This window comes from Eutrigla gurnardus (assembly GCF_963514095.1).
Source record: "Eutrigla gurnardus genome assembly, chromosome: 9".
Classification (NCBI taxonomy): Eukaryota; Metazoa; Chordata; class Actinopteri; order Perciformes; family Triglidae; genus Eutrigla; species Eutrigla gurnardus.
Genome location: NC_139923.1, coordinates 7,127,653 through 7,145,803, shown reverse-complemented (window position 1 = coordinate 7,145,803; position 18,151 = coordinate 7,127,653). Strand labels below are relative to the sequence as shown.

Here is an 18,151-nt window from a genome sequence, read left to right as displayed (position 1 = left end):
TCCTCCATCCTGGTCATCTGGTCCTGTAGTCCTGTATCCTGGTCATCTGGTCCTGTAGTCCTGCTTCCTGGTCATCTGGTCCTGTAGTCCTGCATCCTGGTCATCTGGTCCTGTAGTCCTCCATCCTGGTCATCTGGTCCTGTAGTCCTGCATCCTGGTCATCTGGTCCTGTAGTCCTCCATCCTGGTCATCTGGTCCTGTAGTCCTCCATCCTGGTCATCTGGTCCTGTAGTCCTGCATCCTCGTTCTCCATGTGAGTACTGAGGACCTTAAATCATGAACAGCCAGCGACTCCTAACTCAAAAGAAGAGTAAAAGAATCGTGAGTCTCTGGTCAGTGAGACGTTCAGGAGACTTGTGTTAATGTGGAATTTAAATGTTGACTTACCTTTGTGTGGGATATCCATCTATAATTTAGGACAAAATAATACATAACACAATAACAATCATGCATTGTGAACTTACCTCTGGTATCAGCTTCTAGCATCATTGACTATCACTCAAAATGAAAACCAATAATAGAGCCATGTTCAAAAGCTCCGGTCGCTATGGGCGGGCCATAGGGGGCCTGGCCCGCCCCCCAAACTTGAGGTACAAGTGGGGGGGCAAAAAAATGACTTTAATTTGTATTTTATGTTATCATAGTAGCTAATTTTGTGTTGAGAAATACTAATGTTGCATTCTTTATCATTCAAACATTATATAAGAAAACATGTGAGGCCTTGGAGCGACGGTGTGCGTCGAGGCTAAGGGGCTGCTTCGTGCCATTACGCAGCACAGTTTTCTTTTCATTGAACACCTTGTGATGAAACTGTGTCACTTTTCGAGCCGCCTAACGGACTACTGAAGCCGAAGGTGTGGACTTGTTCACTGCGGTGGGCACAGAAAAGGAGTTTTCTGCACGGTGGGATCTCTGCGCTCCTCCAGCCACGGCCACCGAGGCTGTGTCGGTGACCGACCCGGGTCCAAGCAAGAGAAGACGCACAATTAACAAGAAGCTCCGCGGGAAGGTCTGTGTGTGTGTGTGTGTGTGTGTGTGTGTGTGTGTGTGTGTGTCTAATAGCAATGCATCCCTCTGTTGACTGCTTTAAAAAGGGACTAAAATGCAGTGGGTCTGTGGTACCAATGGCACTGGGAAGGCTGCCTGGGGCTTCATCAGTCCTGCCAGACACAAAGGTTTCACAGTCCTGCAGCCAACAGGCCGTCGGTCTTAATCCGAGTCGCTGTCTCCAGGCCACTTGAAGCATCTTCTGAAGCTGGGACCGGAAGTGGTGGACCCGAGGCCGGAAGTGGATGGTCTTGGCTCTTCATCGCTGTCCTCAGAGTGCCTCCGCCTCTTCCTACTTACCTTCCCTGTGCCGCGCTCTTCCTTCCCTGCTCCTCTTCGTGGACAAGCTGCAGCCTGAGGTGGCGGGAACAGACTCTTCTGACCTCTGAGGAACCGAGGGTCGACATGTCACACCAGAAGGGAGGGAGGAAGAAGGACTACGAGGACGTTCCTGGTCGGACCTGAAAATGTAAGCAATGGTGTAGTCCACAGTGTCCTGGTCCATGGTGTCTCTGAACAGCTCGTACGAGGAGGCGTATCCAGACTCGTCACGTCCCCGTCTGTATCCGAAGTCGTAAAGAATAGTGTCCTGGCTGTTAGTGACTTCGTCCTCAGGGTCATCCTCTTCCTCGTCCTCTTCTTCGTCAGAGATGGGGGGAATCAACTCACCTTCCTCTTCCTCATCCTCTTCTTCGTCAGAGATGGGGGGAATCAACTCACCTGCATCCACAGCAGTAGGCTCAACCTGACCTTCACCCACAAATACAACCTCACCTTCCTCTTCCTTGTCAGAGATGATGAAGACTGGGAGATTACCTTCGTCGTCATCGTCGATGATCCAGAGGACATCAGGGAGGCCGTCTCCTGCAGGACGTTCCACGACGTAGCTCGCACCGCCTGAGGGGGGAACGTTCAGATTAGAAGGATTTGTCATTGAGTTAAACGAAAGCAATAATTAATCATTCATTCATTAAATGAGAAATAACGACAGGGTATCTATAAACTCTAGGGCTGCTTCATGAACCTCCAACACACACGGGGCTCCGGCTTCAACAGGAATATGAACACACGTGTTTGAAAAAAAGATGGATATTTTTGACAATATTTACTATAAGTATATTCAGTGGATGACAAGTTTGACATACTGCAGATTAAAAATCAACATTTTTTGTGATCAAAAAATAAATATGATTGAAAATATGGAGCTGTTCATTTTTAGTTACGAACAGAGAAGACAACACAACAGCAATAATAATAAATATAATAATAATCGTAATCATTATAGCAATACAGATAACAAGATAACCACATTCATTATATTGTTAAGTATTATATGTGTTAAACCACCGTGTAGGGTTCAGTCTAAACAGCTTGTATCATGAGGTGAAGAACGCTTCATAACTGTTGGACGCGGAGAGGAAGCGCTTTTACGCACGACTTCTACTTCTCGATAGAAATGTGATCAGTCGGTCAGCGGATCAATGAACCGACTGTTGATCACTCGTGAGCTCTGGGCAAAGACATTTACTCTGCACCAAACACTCCTCGGTGTTCGTGTGGATAAAAGGATAGACGGTTTGCAATAAACAGCGTGAATGTGTTTCATATGCGTCATTACGCACAGGGAGACATGGCTCCGTTCATCCACAATGACCACAGTGAGCTCTCCGGTTTAAAACTCAATATTCTCCCGGTTTATGAGTTGCACGTCACTGCGCGTGGAGGAGATGACGGCGTCACCCTGGAAGCTGCACGCGCGCATGCACGCGCATACAGTAACTTACAGATCGCTCTCGTGTCCCCCGAAAACAAAACACCACAACAACGAGCAAAGCGCATATTTCACTGTTCAACAATAATCTGACGTCACATGATGAAGTCAAAGCTGCAGATGTTTGGACAATATGTCAACAATCCAAACTCAGCGTGGCCTCGCGCCCTGATTCGATTGCACCTGTACGTCCTGAAGGCCGTGACGTCAGGCCCAATAGTTCCATCGTTTCCATGGTGCACAAATAAAGCATTTTTTGGGGCATTTTATTAAATTCGGCCCCAGCGCCACCTTTTTCAGAAACCAAAACAACTGTTTTCAAACCACCACACTATCTATCAACACATCCACAGTCCCGACATAAGACATTCCGCGCGCCAAATAATCATGTTACACGGAGAAAACGTTGGGTGAAAGTCTGTTGAGTTTTTACAACAAGTCAAAAAGAAAGAAGAAGAAGAAGCTGTGATCGCCTTAAAATTCAAAAAGTAAAAAGTAACTCATTTACTGTGAATGTTTTAAAAGGACGAATCAACAAGAAAATTGCTAAAACAAGATAATAAAAACGAAATAAATGTTAAAAGTGGTCTTACCTCCAGCGTTGTCGTCCATCGCATGGCCCAGGGGGTCCTCCGGCAGTCGGGCCATTTCCAGCCTAGCTTTCCAACAGTCAGTTGATTGGTCGGGAGCTCGTTTCCAACAAAATCAGTAATCGGTAGATGATTTCCAGCTGCTTTAAACTTTTCACAGTTTGGTCTCAAAAGAGCGTGTAACTATGTCCAAGTCCAAGTGCAACGAGAAATCAAAACGTGTGCACCCCTTTTATATTCGGCCTCGGTAGGGTTCTGTTGCCATGGCATTGACTGACGTGCTTGCGTCTGATTGACCAGTCAGAGTCCTGCGTGCGTGATACGGTTCCGCTAACGTAACAATTCACGCCCATATTTAATTAGACGGTCATTGCCACAACGCACAATTAAGGTCTCCAGACGATCTATTGCGCAATGTTGCGCAAATTATACCCGCAGTTCCAACTAATGAAAACAAACGGAAGGCCTGGCTTCCATATCAATGACAGTAATCTAAAGAAATATTGGACTTACAAATAATGAAACAACCATTATGCATTTAATCCCTTTATATCGTGATGACACCGGCTGCGCGTGAAGGCAGACGCGCTGACGTAATGTTTTTTTTAACGGTGAAAGCCGACTCGTGAACAATCAATTAAACAATACTTTTAACACACACTCAACCCTTGCAAAGCCCAGCGTTCATAAATCCCCACCCTTAAACACAAAATCAAACAGTCCAAAAACAAATCAAGTCCAGAGTTCAAGCCTGAACTCCCGAAACAAAAGGAAATGTTTGCCTCACGGATTGTAGAGACGCCGCCGCGGGTATCCACTTGCGCAGCGCAATCCCTCCATGCACGCACGTAAGAAAAATGTCCTTATAATGCTTCACTCCAATGATCCCCCCCCCCCCCCCCCCCACACACACACACAAAAAAGTAATCCACAAAAAGCAGTTAGATCCAGACAGGGTCACGGTAATTATTTCAGCAGTAAGGCCTCAGACGTGCGCAGGTTCACCGTACCGGATTTCGGTCAACCATTTCCGCCGGGCCGAGCGCTTTCCCCCTCCCCATATGTCACCAAAAGAAACATACAGTAGTTTCCAGTAACTCCGTTTATTCACGAGCACAACACAGCATAGCTAACAGTGAGCTCGCTGCTTAAACATCCGGCTTCCCGTCACGTTCAACGTCATTACGTCCCGCCAATCACTGGCTATGGTAGCCTCATATGAACAAAGTTATCTCACAACATCTCCCCTTTTATAAGGAACAAATGAAATTGACTTCTTGCATCTGAACTGTAAATAAACAGTAACATGCATAACCAGTATCAGTTTCAATTTGACAGCATAAAACAACTTTTTTTCCCGTAACAATTCTTTTTCATAACAATAATCTCCCATTACCTCCCCTCAATTGAACACTGGACATCATCGGGTAGACTACCCTCAGTCCTGGGAAGGGATTATTCTGCCCTTATGAGATATGAGAGACAGATGAACCCCCCCTCAATGTGGTCCTCTTCTCGTCTGTGGTTCCTGTAAGAACAAACACTAACACAGATCCAATAAAGAGAACTTTAAAGCCAATGTCTCTATCAGTCTCTAAATCTGAGAGGCGGTTTGACCTCGCGGCCCCTAGAGGTCAGTCTCCGGGGAGTGGTGGACTGGAGAGGAGACTGTGGGGCGGGACCTGACGATGGCTGGCCCTGTGATGGCTCCTGTGGAGTCGCCACCGATGTAGCTGGGGAGCTGTCGTCCTGCTGTGACGGGACAGGAGCAGCACAGTGCTGTTGTTCCACTGGATTGGCTGTCTCAGGGACAGCCTGAAGATGTCGCCTGTTGTGACGAGTCACCGTGCCGTTGTCCATTTCCACCACATAGGATCTCGGCTCCTTAGACTTGCTGATGACTAGGTGTCTTCCAACCTTTGTCCCCGTTGAGGTTCACCCTGACATTTTGACCTGGGCGCAGCTCAGGGAGAGGACGAGCTGAATATCTGCGGTTGTAGAAGGTAGACGAGGTCCCAGTTGGCTGGCTGTGGCTGTAACGACTTCTCTAGGGCTGGTGCAGTGGTGCGGATTTGTCGTCCTGTCATCAGCTGAGCGGGGCTCGCTCCAGTCGTGGCGTTTGGTGTAGAGCGATAACACATTAAAGCTAGGCAGGGATCAGGCTGTTTGAGGATGTGTTTAGCTGTTTGAACAGCTCTCTCAGCGGCCCCGTTAGTTGTGAGAGGAGCGATTTCAATGTCTCTTGAAAAATAACAATAACTTAAAAAGTAACTCTGACCCTCCAGCTCACACAGATCAGCTGCGATCCTTTGCCAGGGGCCACTCGGTAGGGGAGTCACGACCAGTGGTTCACGTCTCTGTGGGGGTTTTTGCTCTGAACAGAAGTCGCATGATCTCACTTTCTGGGTGATCTGGGCCCCAATGCTGGGCCACCAGACTGTAAACCTGGCTCGCTCTCGACACTTGGTTAGTCCCTGGTGTCCTTCGTGCAGCTGGTTTAGAACATCGGATCTGAGGGATTACGATGCGATCATGGTACAGTACTAGACCATCTGATTCAGAAAGGTGAGCTCTGGCTGTGTGAAATACTCGCAGGGGTGAGAACTCTGCCATTCTCTGTGGCCAGCCTTTCTGATGAAAGAGATCACTTTTTGAAGTTCAGCATCACTCTGTGTGGCTCTGCGGATTTCCTCCAGCTTGGGTGACTTGAATGGCTTGCTAGCCACCATAGTGTTCACATATGCTCTGACCTGACTATCAGTGTCTGACTTGTGGTCTCCATCCAGGGGTTGCCTCGAGAGTGCATCAGCCACTGCCAGCTGTTTATCTGGGACGTGCTCCGCGATCAAACGGCATTAGGCGCATGAGCAGCCTCTGACACCTCAATGGGGTCTTGTCCAGGTCGTATGTGTTAATTAATGGCACCAGATGCTTATGGTCTGTTTGAAGACGGACCCTGCCCATCCCCTGGATGTAGCGGGCGACGGCTTGTAGCTCTCCCTCGTGGTCCTGTAGCAGGGAAGCGCCCAGGCCATAGCTGCTGGCATCTGCGCTGACCACGGTTGGCCGGCCTGCGTTGTAGTAACATAATGCTGGTGCGGCCACCAGCGTAGCTTTTGCTTTGTTAAATGTCTGCTCTTGAGGCTCACCCCAGTGCTTAGCGTCCCCTCCGTATCGCTGCCAGGTTAGCCCCTACTAAAAAAAACAGCTTAGACCAGCTTAGGCTGGTTGATGGTTTTAGCTGGTTGATGGTTTAAGCTGGTCTAAGCTGGTGGGTTTAGATGGTTTTAGCTGGTAAACTGGCTGGTTGATGGTTTTAGCTGGTCTTAGTGGTTTTAGCTGGTTGATGGTTTTAGATGGTCTTAGCTGGTAGAATAGGGTGGTGGATGGTTTTAGCTGGTTTAATAGGCTGGTTGGTGGTCTTAGCTGGTCTTAGTGGTTTTGATGGTTTTAGATGGTCTTAGCTGGTAGAATAGGGTGGTGGATGGTTTAAGCTGGTTCAATAGACTGGTTGATGGTTTTAGCTGGTCTTAGTGGTTAGCTGGTTGATGGTTTTAGATGGTCTAGCTGGTAGAATAGGGTGGTGGATGGTTTTAGCTGTTCCAATAGGCTGGTTGATGGTTTTAGCTGGTCTTAGTGGTTTTAGCTGGTTGATGTTTTTACATGGTCTTAGCTGGTTGATGGTGGAGAAGCTGTTTGAATAGGCTGGTTGATGGTTTTAGACGGTTTTCAATGTACACTTATGAGCAGGAACTAAATTATGTGTGCATGGTTGGGGGTGGGGGATGAGAGTCAGTTAGTGTGTTGTGTTTAAATTGATACGTGCAATGTGACATATTGCTGTAGCAAACATGCAAACGTAAACATTTTTAGGTGAGCCTTGTTTTAGGTGGTTGATTTGGCTTTTTCTCTGGAGCCCGTTCACTGCAGTACAAAGCTGAGCGTCTGGAGCGGCTCTCTACTTCTCCAAACTCTGCGCTGATCGGTGATTATGGCAGGGAACAGATCGACTATAGATATGTACTTTATGTAACCCACATGATTACTGAACCAATTTATGTGATTTGAATTTAGTACCTTAGCCCGTGCTCAGTGTCATGACTGAACGTGACCTCACTCTGAGCTGAGCGTGATCTCCGTCTGTGCCGAGCGCCATCTAACTCAGAGCCGAGCTACGAGCAACGTAAACGAGCTGACGAAGCGGGATATGTAACATGATGAAAACCACGTAAATTAATGATTAATCCTCGGGCAGTATCTTGATACATCTTCTGTTTATTAAGGGAACATCGCGTGAGTGTGCCTGAGAGAGAGAGGAGCCAGTTTCACCTTGTTAAGCCTCTGTGAAAACTCCGGTAAGAACCAAGCTAAATCCAAAGGGGCTAGGCCTTGAGCTTAGCTGTTGATATTAGCATGATGTGAGAAAAATCCTTTCATTGAAGTATGTTCATAAAACCAGTCGAAGTCCTTGATATGTTTCCTAGTGTTTTAAACGCACCGTGGAACCTGCTGTATCATTGTGAACTTGGAAAAGTAACTGAAAAGATTGCTAGCTGAGCTAGCGCGAAGCTAATGCTAATCGCGGCTAGCGCCGCTAAGCTAACTCAGGTATTACTTGTAATGGGAATGCTAATGCTGTAACTGATTAAGCTAAATTGCCACTACTGGAGCATATAGGATAGAAAGAGATGGCATATGATGCATATTTGTGTTGATGTCAGTTGTGATCGAAAAGGTGCTTTTGATTAAAGTAATGTGCATAATGGTTTTACTGCACTAAAGTTGTTAAATATTCATGTTGGTTAAAAAGAATAATTTTATACTGTTAATAGGGGTAAAAGAGTTAAATACATATATATATATATATATAATCTATGGTTAAAGATATGTCTCACTTACAATGCTTTGAATGCTGTATATCCTGCATCTGGGTATAGATATGGAAGATATAGAGTGAAAAAGTGTGAAAAGTGGAAGTAAAAAGGTGTCATGATTTGAATAGAGAGTAATGGTTATTGTTCTGCACTCTATGTGGTTTTTCGTTTTGCTGGATTAGGACTTGATTCAGATTCCGAACTGAGGAGGTTCGGTGGCGACCCAGAAAGGACGAGCGACTCAGACGGAACGGTGCACGGTCTGGCCAACTTTATTATTTTTGAACTTTTCGAAAGAGCTCTATTTTTTATTTTGTGTGTCTTTTATTTTCATACACTGCAAAGTATTACTTACCTGTGGCAATGAACTGTCAACTGTGAAGTTCATGCTATTGTGTTTGAATAACTATTACCAGCTAGTGCTGGGCGGTATACCGGTTCATACCGGTGTTTTTTTTTTTTCATGATATGAATTTTTCATATACCCCAATACCGGTGAGTGTGTAGCGTAGGAACGTTGGGAACGCAGAGCGGCGGAACGTTGCGCCGCCGGACATTGTTTGAGAGGGGGCTGTTTAGCAGCTGCGCCAAACAAGCAGCATGTGAGAGCACAGACGTCGTTGAGCGGTGAAAAATGGATAAACACGGCGAAAGTTCGGAAACTGAAGTTTCAGAACGAGCAAACAATGCGGTAGAAGAACTTGTGCCGAAAAGAGGAGCCGTGTCTGTCGTTTGGCGATTCTTCGGCTTTAAAAAATCCGACGTCGGACAAACGACAATAGTCTGTAAATGCTGTCGGGCTAAAGTTGTAGCCGCAGGAGGCAACACAAGCAATTTGCTTCATCACCTCAGCCACAAGCATGTCCTGGTATATCAAGAATGCATGAAATTACGATCTGCGTCCTCCGCGTCTGCAGGTAAAGTTGGCACTGCGGTAGAAAAGAGTCAAATGTCACTCAAAGACGCGTTTGCTAGGGGGACTGCCTACGAAAACAAAAGCAAACGGTGGAACGACATTACAAACGCCATCACCATCCACATAGCCAAAGACATGGTACCACTTAGTACTGTTGAGAAAGAAGGCTTCAAGGACATGATTAAAATACTGGATCCCAGATATGTTTTACCAAGTCGAAAATACTTCAGCCAAACAGCAATCCCCAACTTGTACCAAAAGCACAGAGCCAAGCTAGAAGCAGACGTGGCTACAGTTCCCCACTTCTCAGCAACGACTGATTTGTGGTCTAGTCGCAGCATGGAACCATACCTAAGCCTGACTGTTCATTTTATAAGTGAGGACTGGGTGTTGCGTAGTCATTGTCTGCAAACAAGCTATTTCCCCGATGACCACACCGGCGAGTTACTCGCAGCAGGCTTGCAAGAGGCACTTGATTCCTGGGGGCTTTCTGAGCAGAGACTTGTGGCCATAACAACAGACAGTGGAGCCAACATCATTAAGGCTGTCGAGCTGAATAACTGGACAAGACTCCAATGCTTCGGTCACAGGCTTCACCTAGCCATTGGTAAGCAGTAGTTATTATATTATTATGACTTGTCATGATTTGATATTTATCTTCAATTTACCATGTGTGGGTTTATTGGAATAATTTGTGTGTGGTGGTATTTTGGGGCTATATATTAATTAATCTGTACTAATTAATTTAACATTAGTATTAGCAAACTTACATTCTTTCTTTGTTGTTTTTACAGAGAGAGGTGTGAAAGATGACCGCATACAACGCGCAGTTGGAGTCTGCAAAAAAATTGTCGCAGCCTTTTCATATTCTTGGAAGAAAAGGAGGGACCTGGCCATGGCTCAGGATGAGCTGGGTCTTCCAAAGCACATGCTCACAACTGAGACGCCCACCAGGTGGGGATCACGTCAGATGATGATACAAAGAGTACTTGAGCAGGAGAGAGCCATCAGTCAGGTTCTAAAAGCTGACAGAAAATCAAGGCACTTGGTCATCAGTTGGCAAGATATGGATGTCCTGGAGGCTGTCAACAAGGTGTGTGGATGTTTTTTCTTTTATTATGTGCTCTCTTTTTTTCTATTCCTTTTCTAATCTGCAATGGATGCACTTTAATTTCATTGTTATGGAAATAAATAACAATAATAAATCTCTCTCTGTCTCTCTCTGTCTGTCTGTCAGGTGTTGAGCCCACTCCAGGACTTCACTGATGCCTTGTCTGGAGAGCAGTACGTCAGCGTGTCCTACGTCAAGCCAGTACTTCATCTGTTCAACACCAGCATTCTTGCTGAGGAAGACAACAATACTGAACTGACCAAGGATGTGAAGAGAAAGATTCTAGCCTACTTGAACGAGAAATACTCCGGTCACAGATGACCTGCTAGATATCGCATCTTTCCTTGATCCACGATTCAGAACCACCTACACGACGAAAGAAAAGGTGGAACATGTCATTTCTAGAGCAGTCGAAGAAATTAAGTCACTAAAGGATCAACAGCAAGACCCTCTCTCAGGGCCTTCTGGTGTAGCAGCAGCAGGGCCTTCTGGTGCAGCAGCAGCAGGGCCTTCTGGTGCAGCAGCAGCAGGGCCTGTTGCTCCACCTGAGGAAAAAAGAAAAAAGACCTTGTCCAGCTTTTTCAAAAAGCAGAGCACCCGCAGCATGGGCTGCAGCGGAGAAACGCTTTCCGACGAGGAAAGCATCAAGATGGAGCTGAGAGCCTACTTGCAGACCACAGAGGTTGAGAGTGATGCAGACCCTTTGGAGTGGTGGAGATGCCATCAGGCAATTTTCCCCCGTGTTGCAAAACTAGCTCAACGGTATTTATGCATACCTGCCACCAGTGCTCCATCTGAAAGAGTGTTCAGCACTGGGGGCAATATTGTCACGTGCCACAGAGCTGCACTTAAACCAGATACTGTGGACCGTCTGGTGTTCCTTGCTCAAAATTTGTAATAGCTGAGATGCCAAATTTATGGAGCTTGTCCATAAAGTTGAAATGTGTGAATATTGTTTCTATGCTACAGGATAATCCTGCAAGCCAAGTTGCACTTTTTTTTTATACTTACCGTGTCTGGGCTTGAGCAATAGTATTACTAATGCAAGTTGCATACTTGAAAAGTTTTAGTTTACTAGTTATTTGTTTAAATGTGTGTACCAGTATACCTCATCTTGAAGCAAAGTCCATTTGGATGCAAGTTGCCTTAGTGAAAGTTTAGTTGTTTAAGTCTTCAAGTTAAACATTTATATTTTTAATACTTGAATACTACCTGGTTGGGCTTGAAGCAATATATTAATGCAAGCTGCACACCCTTTCTATTTATTTGTTTCAATATTATTTATGGATGTTGCTTTGATTTATGTTCAGTGGATAAAGAAGTCTTCATTTTGTATTTACAGGAGACGTATTGTTTACATTGTGTAGCCAGTTGGTTCACAAAAGATTTTTTCACGTTGCAAAACTTCCACAATAAAGGGTTCTGTATTTTGACTGCAACAGTCATGCATTCTGATTCCTTCACATCATTAATACTAGTGTGGACATTAATGTTTTTCTACAATATTCACTCCTCATGACAGTAAAGTATGTCATTCCAAGCCAATTTACTGCAATAATTATTCTCTAAATTATTAGAAAATTAGGTTAACACCCAGTCGTGCTTGAAAAAAAAAATACCGTCAAATACCGTGAAACCGATATAATTTTGAAAAATACCGTGATATCAATTTTTGGTCATACCGCCCAGCACTATTACCAGCTCTGCGTATCTAGAGAGATTGTAGGTGTCATAGTGTGTTCTTTCGATCAGGCTAAAGGCGCTACATTTATATGACCCCACTTCAAAAAACCCGAACCAGCCAAGACAGGCTGACCAAGCAAGGCCAGCTAAGACCAGCTTGACCAGCTAAGACCAGCTGACCAAAACCTAGCTAAAACCATCAAACCAGCTAAAACCAGCTTGACCAGCTGACCAGCTAAGACCAGCTGACCAAAACCTAGCTAAAACCAGCGTGACCAGCTAAGACCAGCTGACCAGCTAAAAACCAGCTTGACCAGCTGACCAGCTAAGACCAGCTGACCAAAACCTAGCTAAAACCAGCGTGACCAGCTAAGACCAGCTGACCAGCTAAAACCAGCTGATGAAAACCTAGCTAAAACCAGCTTGTAACGCTGAGGGCCCTAGTTTCGTGGCGCAGCGCAGGGCGGCGCAGGGTGGCGGAGCCGGCGCAATGCAAGTTTCGACCCGCGCAGCCTTGCGCACCGTCAGTTTGGCAGTTTGGTGGCTCGCCTGCGCCAAGATGGGTGTGGCGGCGCAGCAGGGGGAGGCGTCACACATTCAGCTTGGCGTAGCGGAAGTTTCGTGGCAAAAAGCCTCGCTGAGACTGCGCTGAAAGCTCGCCAGCTCCAACCCGGTCTACTTTCGGCGCAAGGCGCAAGGTGTAAATGAAGTCCATTCATTCAATGCGAATCACAGCTGGCGGATCGGAAGTTTGGCTGACGGCGCGCAGTCCGCACACGTCACCAAGACCTCACAGGCAGGTTTCCACAGTTCCAGGCACATTTAAATGCAATAAACAATCACAACAAACACTATTTAATGCAACTAATTGAATCAACACGTGAATGTATATCTATATAGATTGTCCCGTCACATCTGACGTCAGATCAAAGGCGGATGGCACGCGTAACGGAAACTCAGCCTCTCGGACCAAAACATCTCCCTCTCTCTCTCCTGTTTTTTATAATATCGGCATTGTTATTATTATGATACGCGCGCACAGCGCGTGATGCGCGTGGTGGGAGCAGCGGCGCTGCTTCTGTCATCGGGTTGTCAAGTGACGGAACTTGCACTGAACCTCCCCTAACGCATTAAAGGAGAGGAGAGGAGCTCATTTGATTGGTGAAGATCTGAATCGGCTGTATTAATCCCAGTCCACGCCTCGTCTCCTCCTCGTCTCCCACTCACGCCTTCTTCTCCTCCCTCTTTCCCACTTGCGCCGGTGGGCGAGACGGGAGGTGTGCCTGCGCGAGCCTGCGCGGTGCACGAAACTTGCAAAATCCAGGTGGACACACCCCGTCGGCGTGGCGCAGGTGCGCTGAAAGCTGACTGCGCCTGGTCTACGAAACTAGGGCCCTGAGAGTAAAGGGTCATTCCGTGTCATTTCATCAAATGCCTCCCACCTGACCATCTCAGAATGTCCTGAAAAAATTCAAGTACAAAGACACACTTGTTAATAGGACAAATCCAAAATATTAGGTCTCTACTTTCAATAGTTTTCTCATGAAACATCATTCAATGAAGGGTAGTTTAGACGGTTTTTGGCATCATGCTCTGAAAAGCCATTTTTAAACGGCAATATCTAGAAAACTATCTCACCTGTGGCCTTCAAAATTTCTACAGTGTATATCTGTTACTGATAGCCTCCAGACATCGAATATCAGGGGTGTAGCTCAATGATAACCTAGTATGGTAGGTACTTAAAAAGGGGCTTGTTGAAATAAAGTAGTACATTTGAAGAGTGGCTGAGCTCCCATTTTTGCAGATAAAAGACTTCTATCACTTCTGCCTCTATCTCTGGTGTTAGCTTAAACATTCTACAAAATATGGTTTCTCTCAGATGATTAGTTTCACAGATATTAAGGCTCAAAAATGGAAGTAAACACATCTTTGCCCAACTTCAGAGTCATATTCTAAAAAACTGACAACACGTATCAGGTCCAAACTTACTTTTTTTTAAAGATCATATTCTTGTTAAAATCATATAAAAAAATCGGGAGGGTGTTTTGCCTCAATTTGTCGCAGTGATTTTTTAAAATCCTGATATTGGTGGGGTTTTTGTGGCTGGTTTTGGTACTGCATGTCCTAACGGCCTACTTGTAAACATCACAGGAGGGCAATTCAATTGTGCTTTTTATCATTTACCAAAGACTTACATGTGACTAAATGCTACTGATAAATTTAGCCTCACGAAAACATTAAAATGGATCACAGTTGTAGTTACAGAGGCAATACGTCCTTGAATGTGAGTTAAACATGGTGAAAGCAGCTTTTAAGGTCTTAAACCATGAACAAACATAGCAAAATAATGAAGACTGTACATTTTGTCATACTTCAAGTACATACATTACACAACCAAATCAATTAATAATCTTAATTTGAGCATAAATATTTTACATTACAGTACAAAAGTCTCCAAAGTGCGATATTGAATAACAGTTTGTCTCTATGCTCACTATGAGGGATCACACATTTTTCATCTTTTAGATCCAATTCCTTAGTCACATTCATTAATTTGGCAGTGACTTTACAAATAGTCTAATGTACATCTCTGCTCTATTGTGCTCATCTTTTTTGATGGCATACATGCACCCAGTTTCTGTAGAGGGAACTTCTATCCTTGCAATTCTATGCTGCAGTGGGACATTGCACATGTCTTCTATTCTTGGCCAGTAGAAACTCTTGGCAGGGCCATGTGGGTGCATGAACTGAACCAGTACATCTTCATCTGAAACATCTCTGATACTTCCTATCCACCATTTCTGATCATACACACAACTCACATATTGTCTCATAGTGAGCACAGAGACAAACTGTTATTCAATATCAAACTTTGGAGACTTTTCTACTGTAATGTAAAATCGTTATGCTCAAATTAAGATTATTATTTGATTTGGTTGTGTAATTTATATACTTAAAGTATGACAAAATGTACAGTCTTCAATTCATTTGTTCATGGTTTAAGACATTAAAAGCTGCTTTCAGCATGTTCAACTCACATCCAAGGACTTATTGCCTCTATAACTACAACTGTGCTACAATTTAATGTTTTCATAAGGCAAAATTTATCAGTAGTATTTAGTCACATATAAGTCTTTGGTAAATGGTAAAAAAAACACAATTGAAATGCCCTGCTGTGATGTTTACTTGTAGGATATTAAGACATGCAGTACCAAAAACGGCCACAAAAACCCCACCAATATCAGGATTTAAAAAAATCACTGCGACAAATTGAGGCAAAACACCCTCCTGATTTTTTAATATGATTTTAACAAGAATATGATCTTTCAAAAAAAGTAAGTTTGGACCTGATACGTGTTGTCAGTTTTTTTGAATATGACTCTGAAGTTGGGCAAAGATGTGTTAACTTCCATTTTTGAGCCTTAATATCTGTGAAACTAATCATCTGAGAGAAACCATATTTTGTAGAATGTTTAAGCTAACACCAGAGATAGAGGCAGAAGTGATAGAAGTCTTTTATCTGCAAAAATGGGAGCTCAGTCACTCTTCAAATGTACTACTTTATTTCAACAAGCCACATTTTAAGTACCTACCATACTAGGTTATCATTGAGCTACACCCCTGATATTCGATGTCTGGAGGCTATCAGTAACAGATATACACTGTAGAAATTTTGAAGGCCACAGGTGAGATAAATTTCCAGATATTGCTGTTTAAAAATGGCTTTTCAGAGCATGATGCCAAAAACCGTCTAAACTACCCTTCATTCAATGATGTTTCATGTGAAAACTATTGAGAGTAGAGACTTAATATTTTGGATTTTTCCTAGTAACAAGTGTATCTTTGTACTCAAATTTTTTCAGGACATTGTGAGATGGTCAGGTGGGAAGATTTTCAGAAATTTGATGAAATGACACGGAATGACCCTAAAAGTAACACTCCTAACTTCCAAGACTGACGGAGAGTCATTCTGTGGTTGATGTGTGTGAACTCTGAGTAGCTGCCAGAGGTAAATACATGTGTTTTAATGTATTTGGTGCTGATGTTTGATTGGAAGGTGTAAAAGACGTGCTGAATTGCTAATCGCTGCTAGCCTTTAGCTTAGCGTGCTCATAGACTTTCATACTGTTAATTCCACATTGCAGCTAGCAATTGCGCATTTGTTAAATACTGTGGGCTTTTCGCCGTGAATTAGCCTGTAGCACAATTACTAAGATGGATTATGGGATTCAGGACCGGACATTTGCCGTTAGAGGGAGAGAGTGAGGACCAGGAGAGCCCTGGGCCCGGTTTCCCGAAGCCTTCTTAAAGCCTTCTTAACGCTACGTCATTCGTAACCCCTACTTAGAGTTCCTACTTAACATTTCGCGTGTTTCCCGAAACGTTCTATGCTACGAATCTCTTTCGTACGTCATACGTTGGTAAGAGTGGTCTGGAGCACTCTTAGAGCCTTCTTAGCTCTACCGTAGCGATGTTTCAGCTCCTGACGCTAGTCGCCGCCACTGTACAGTAATCCAGAAATCCCCGCTGCGCATGGAACTGCACATTGCCAGTGTAGTGTTTCACCAGTGGTTTTAAGTCATTCATGTAGAAAACAAAAATAAAATGCGCATGCATTTCATCACAAGGCTAAGCTTTACCTCAACCTCAGAAGTAGCTGAACCAAAGACGTCGCCGTCTCGGAGCCGTTGGTATACATAATTTCATAAGGATCAACTTCAATCCATGGATATATTGACCGACGCGGCTATATTGCATAAGTTTCGACTACAACGGCAACAAATATGCATGTAATTAAGGATGTAATTGGCTCAATCTCCTCCGCTGTTTCTATATTTATTATATCTTTTTTTTAAATCAGTATAGGCTATGGTAGTATGTTCAACCATGGTTAATAAATGTTTTATTCGCAAACACTGCAATAGCCTACATTTTATAATATAGTGCTGTCATGCACATGTGCATGAAATGGAAAATCGAACTCTGAGCAATCGATTTCAGCACTTTCTTTCTGGACAGCGCCGTGTACGTACGACGTAAGAAGACTCCTAAGAGACCGTTCGGGAACCACGACTATAGAGGTAAACAACTTTGGTAAGTCATAACGTAGGAGTCTTCGTAGCGCGCTAAGAGTGGATGTTATCGGGAAACCGGGCCCTGGACCGTTGGAGAGAGACTGTAGCTGCTGTACTTGAACACGGTTCGCCGCCGCGTGTGCCGCTGCAACTTCCCCCATTCCCCAATCTTCATCTCTGACTGTTGTGGACTTGTGAGTACACTTCTAACTGTGCACGTGCTTTTTGTTTATGCTGGCTAAACCCAGTGAACTGGCCCTTTTGTTTCTGGCCTCAACGCTCACAAGCATCGACCGGGCCCACAACGTTTTCATTTATTTACATTTAATATCCGGTGTGAATGTGTGCGAGAGTGAGGGCTGTGGACATTTCAGTAATTCTGATTTTACCTGTTTTCTGTGTATTCTTCACGGGTCATTTGTCAACCTACCAGAGCATATTGTGAAAGAGTTTTGAACACTGTTATTATTGCATATTTAAAGGTCAACAGTGAACCAGTTAACTAATTTCCGAAGACTTTGTAATAAATAAGACTGGTTGTTTCAACTAAATCCTGTGTTGTAATTGCAAAGGTGATACTTTCTATATATTAAGTGATATAACGGGTTAACATGAACTTTATTTTCAAGGGGAAGTACCAAATTTTGTGTTTACTTCTAACCAGTTATTGGAGGCACCGCCAAGTTATTTTATATCACTAACCCAGTTATCACAGGTACAAAGCGCCATCTTAAGATGAACTCAGGCCCCGTCCCATTGTACTACAACACCCTAATTGTTTAGCAATTAATATTTACTAGCTACATGGGACTGGGGTTACATGCATAATATCCTCATTTATCTCAGCCAGTAAAAGGTGACATTATGGCAATCTTAACGTTATTACAGTAGTTTCACTTTATTTAGCTTAATTTGAACTTTTAAAATAAACACAACATTCTATCTGTGAATCTGAATTATGCATAATTACAAAGAACTATACAAGGTTCATTTTCTGCCCGATGATCCGAAACAGGACTTTTTTCATGAGGTTTTTTTCAGCATACAAATAGTTAACAATAGAAAACTCACATTACAATATACC

General features: G+C 44.1%; 1 protein-coding gene across 1 annotated transcript; it reads right to left on the bottom strand.

Annotated features, from left to right (window-relative positions):
* Positions 1–1,154: 1,154 nt before the first annotated feature.
* On the bottom strand, positions 1,155–3,602 carry LOC311018812 (uncharacterized protein; the record flags this gene model as incomplete). Its single annotated transcript, XM_084017882.1, has 4 exons — positions 3,412–3,602; positions 1,509–1,944; positions 1,348–1,432; positions 1,155–1,160 (listed from the first exon to the last, which is right to left on the bottom strand). The coding sequence occupies exons 1-4, from the start codon at positions 3,464–3,466 to the stop codon at positions 1,155–1,157; spliced, it is 582 nt and encodes a 193-aa protein (XP_083874008.1). The 5' UTR covers positions 3,467–3,602.
* Positions 3,603–18,151: the final 14,549 nt, after the last annotated feature.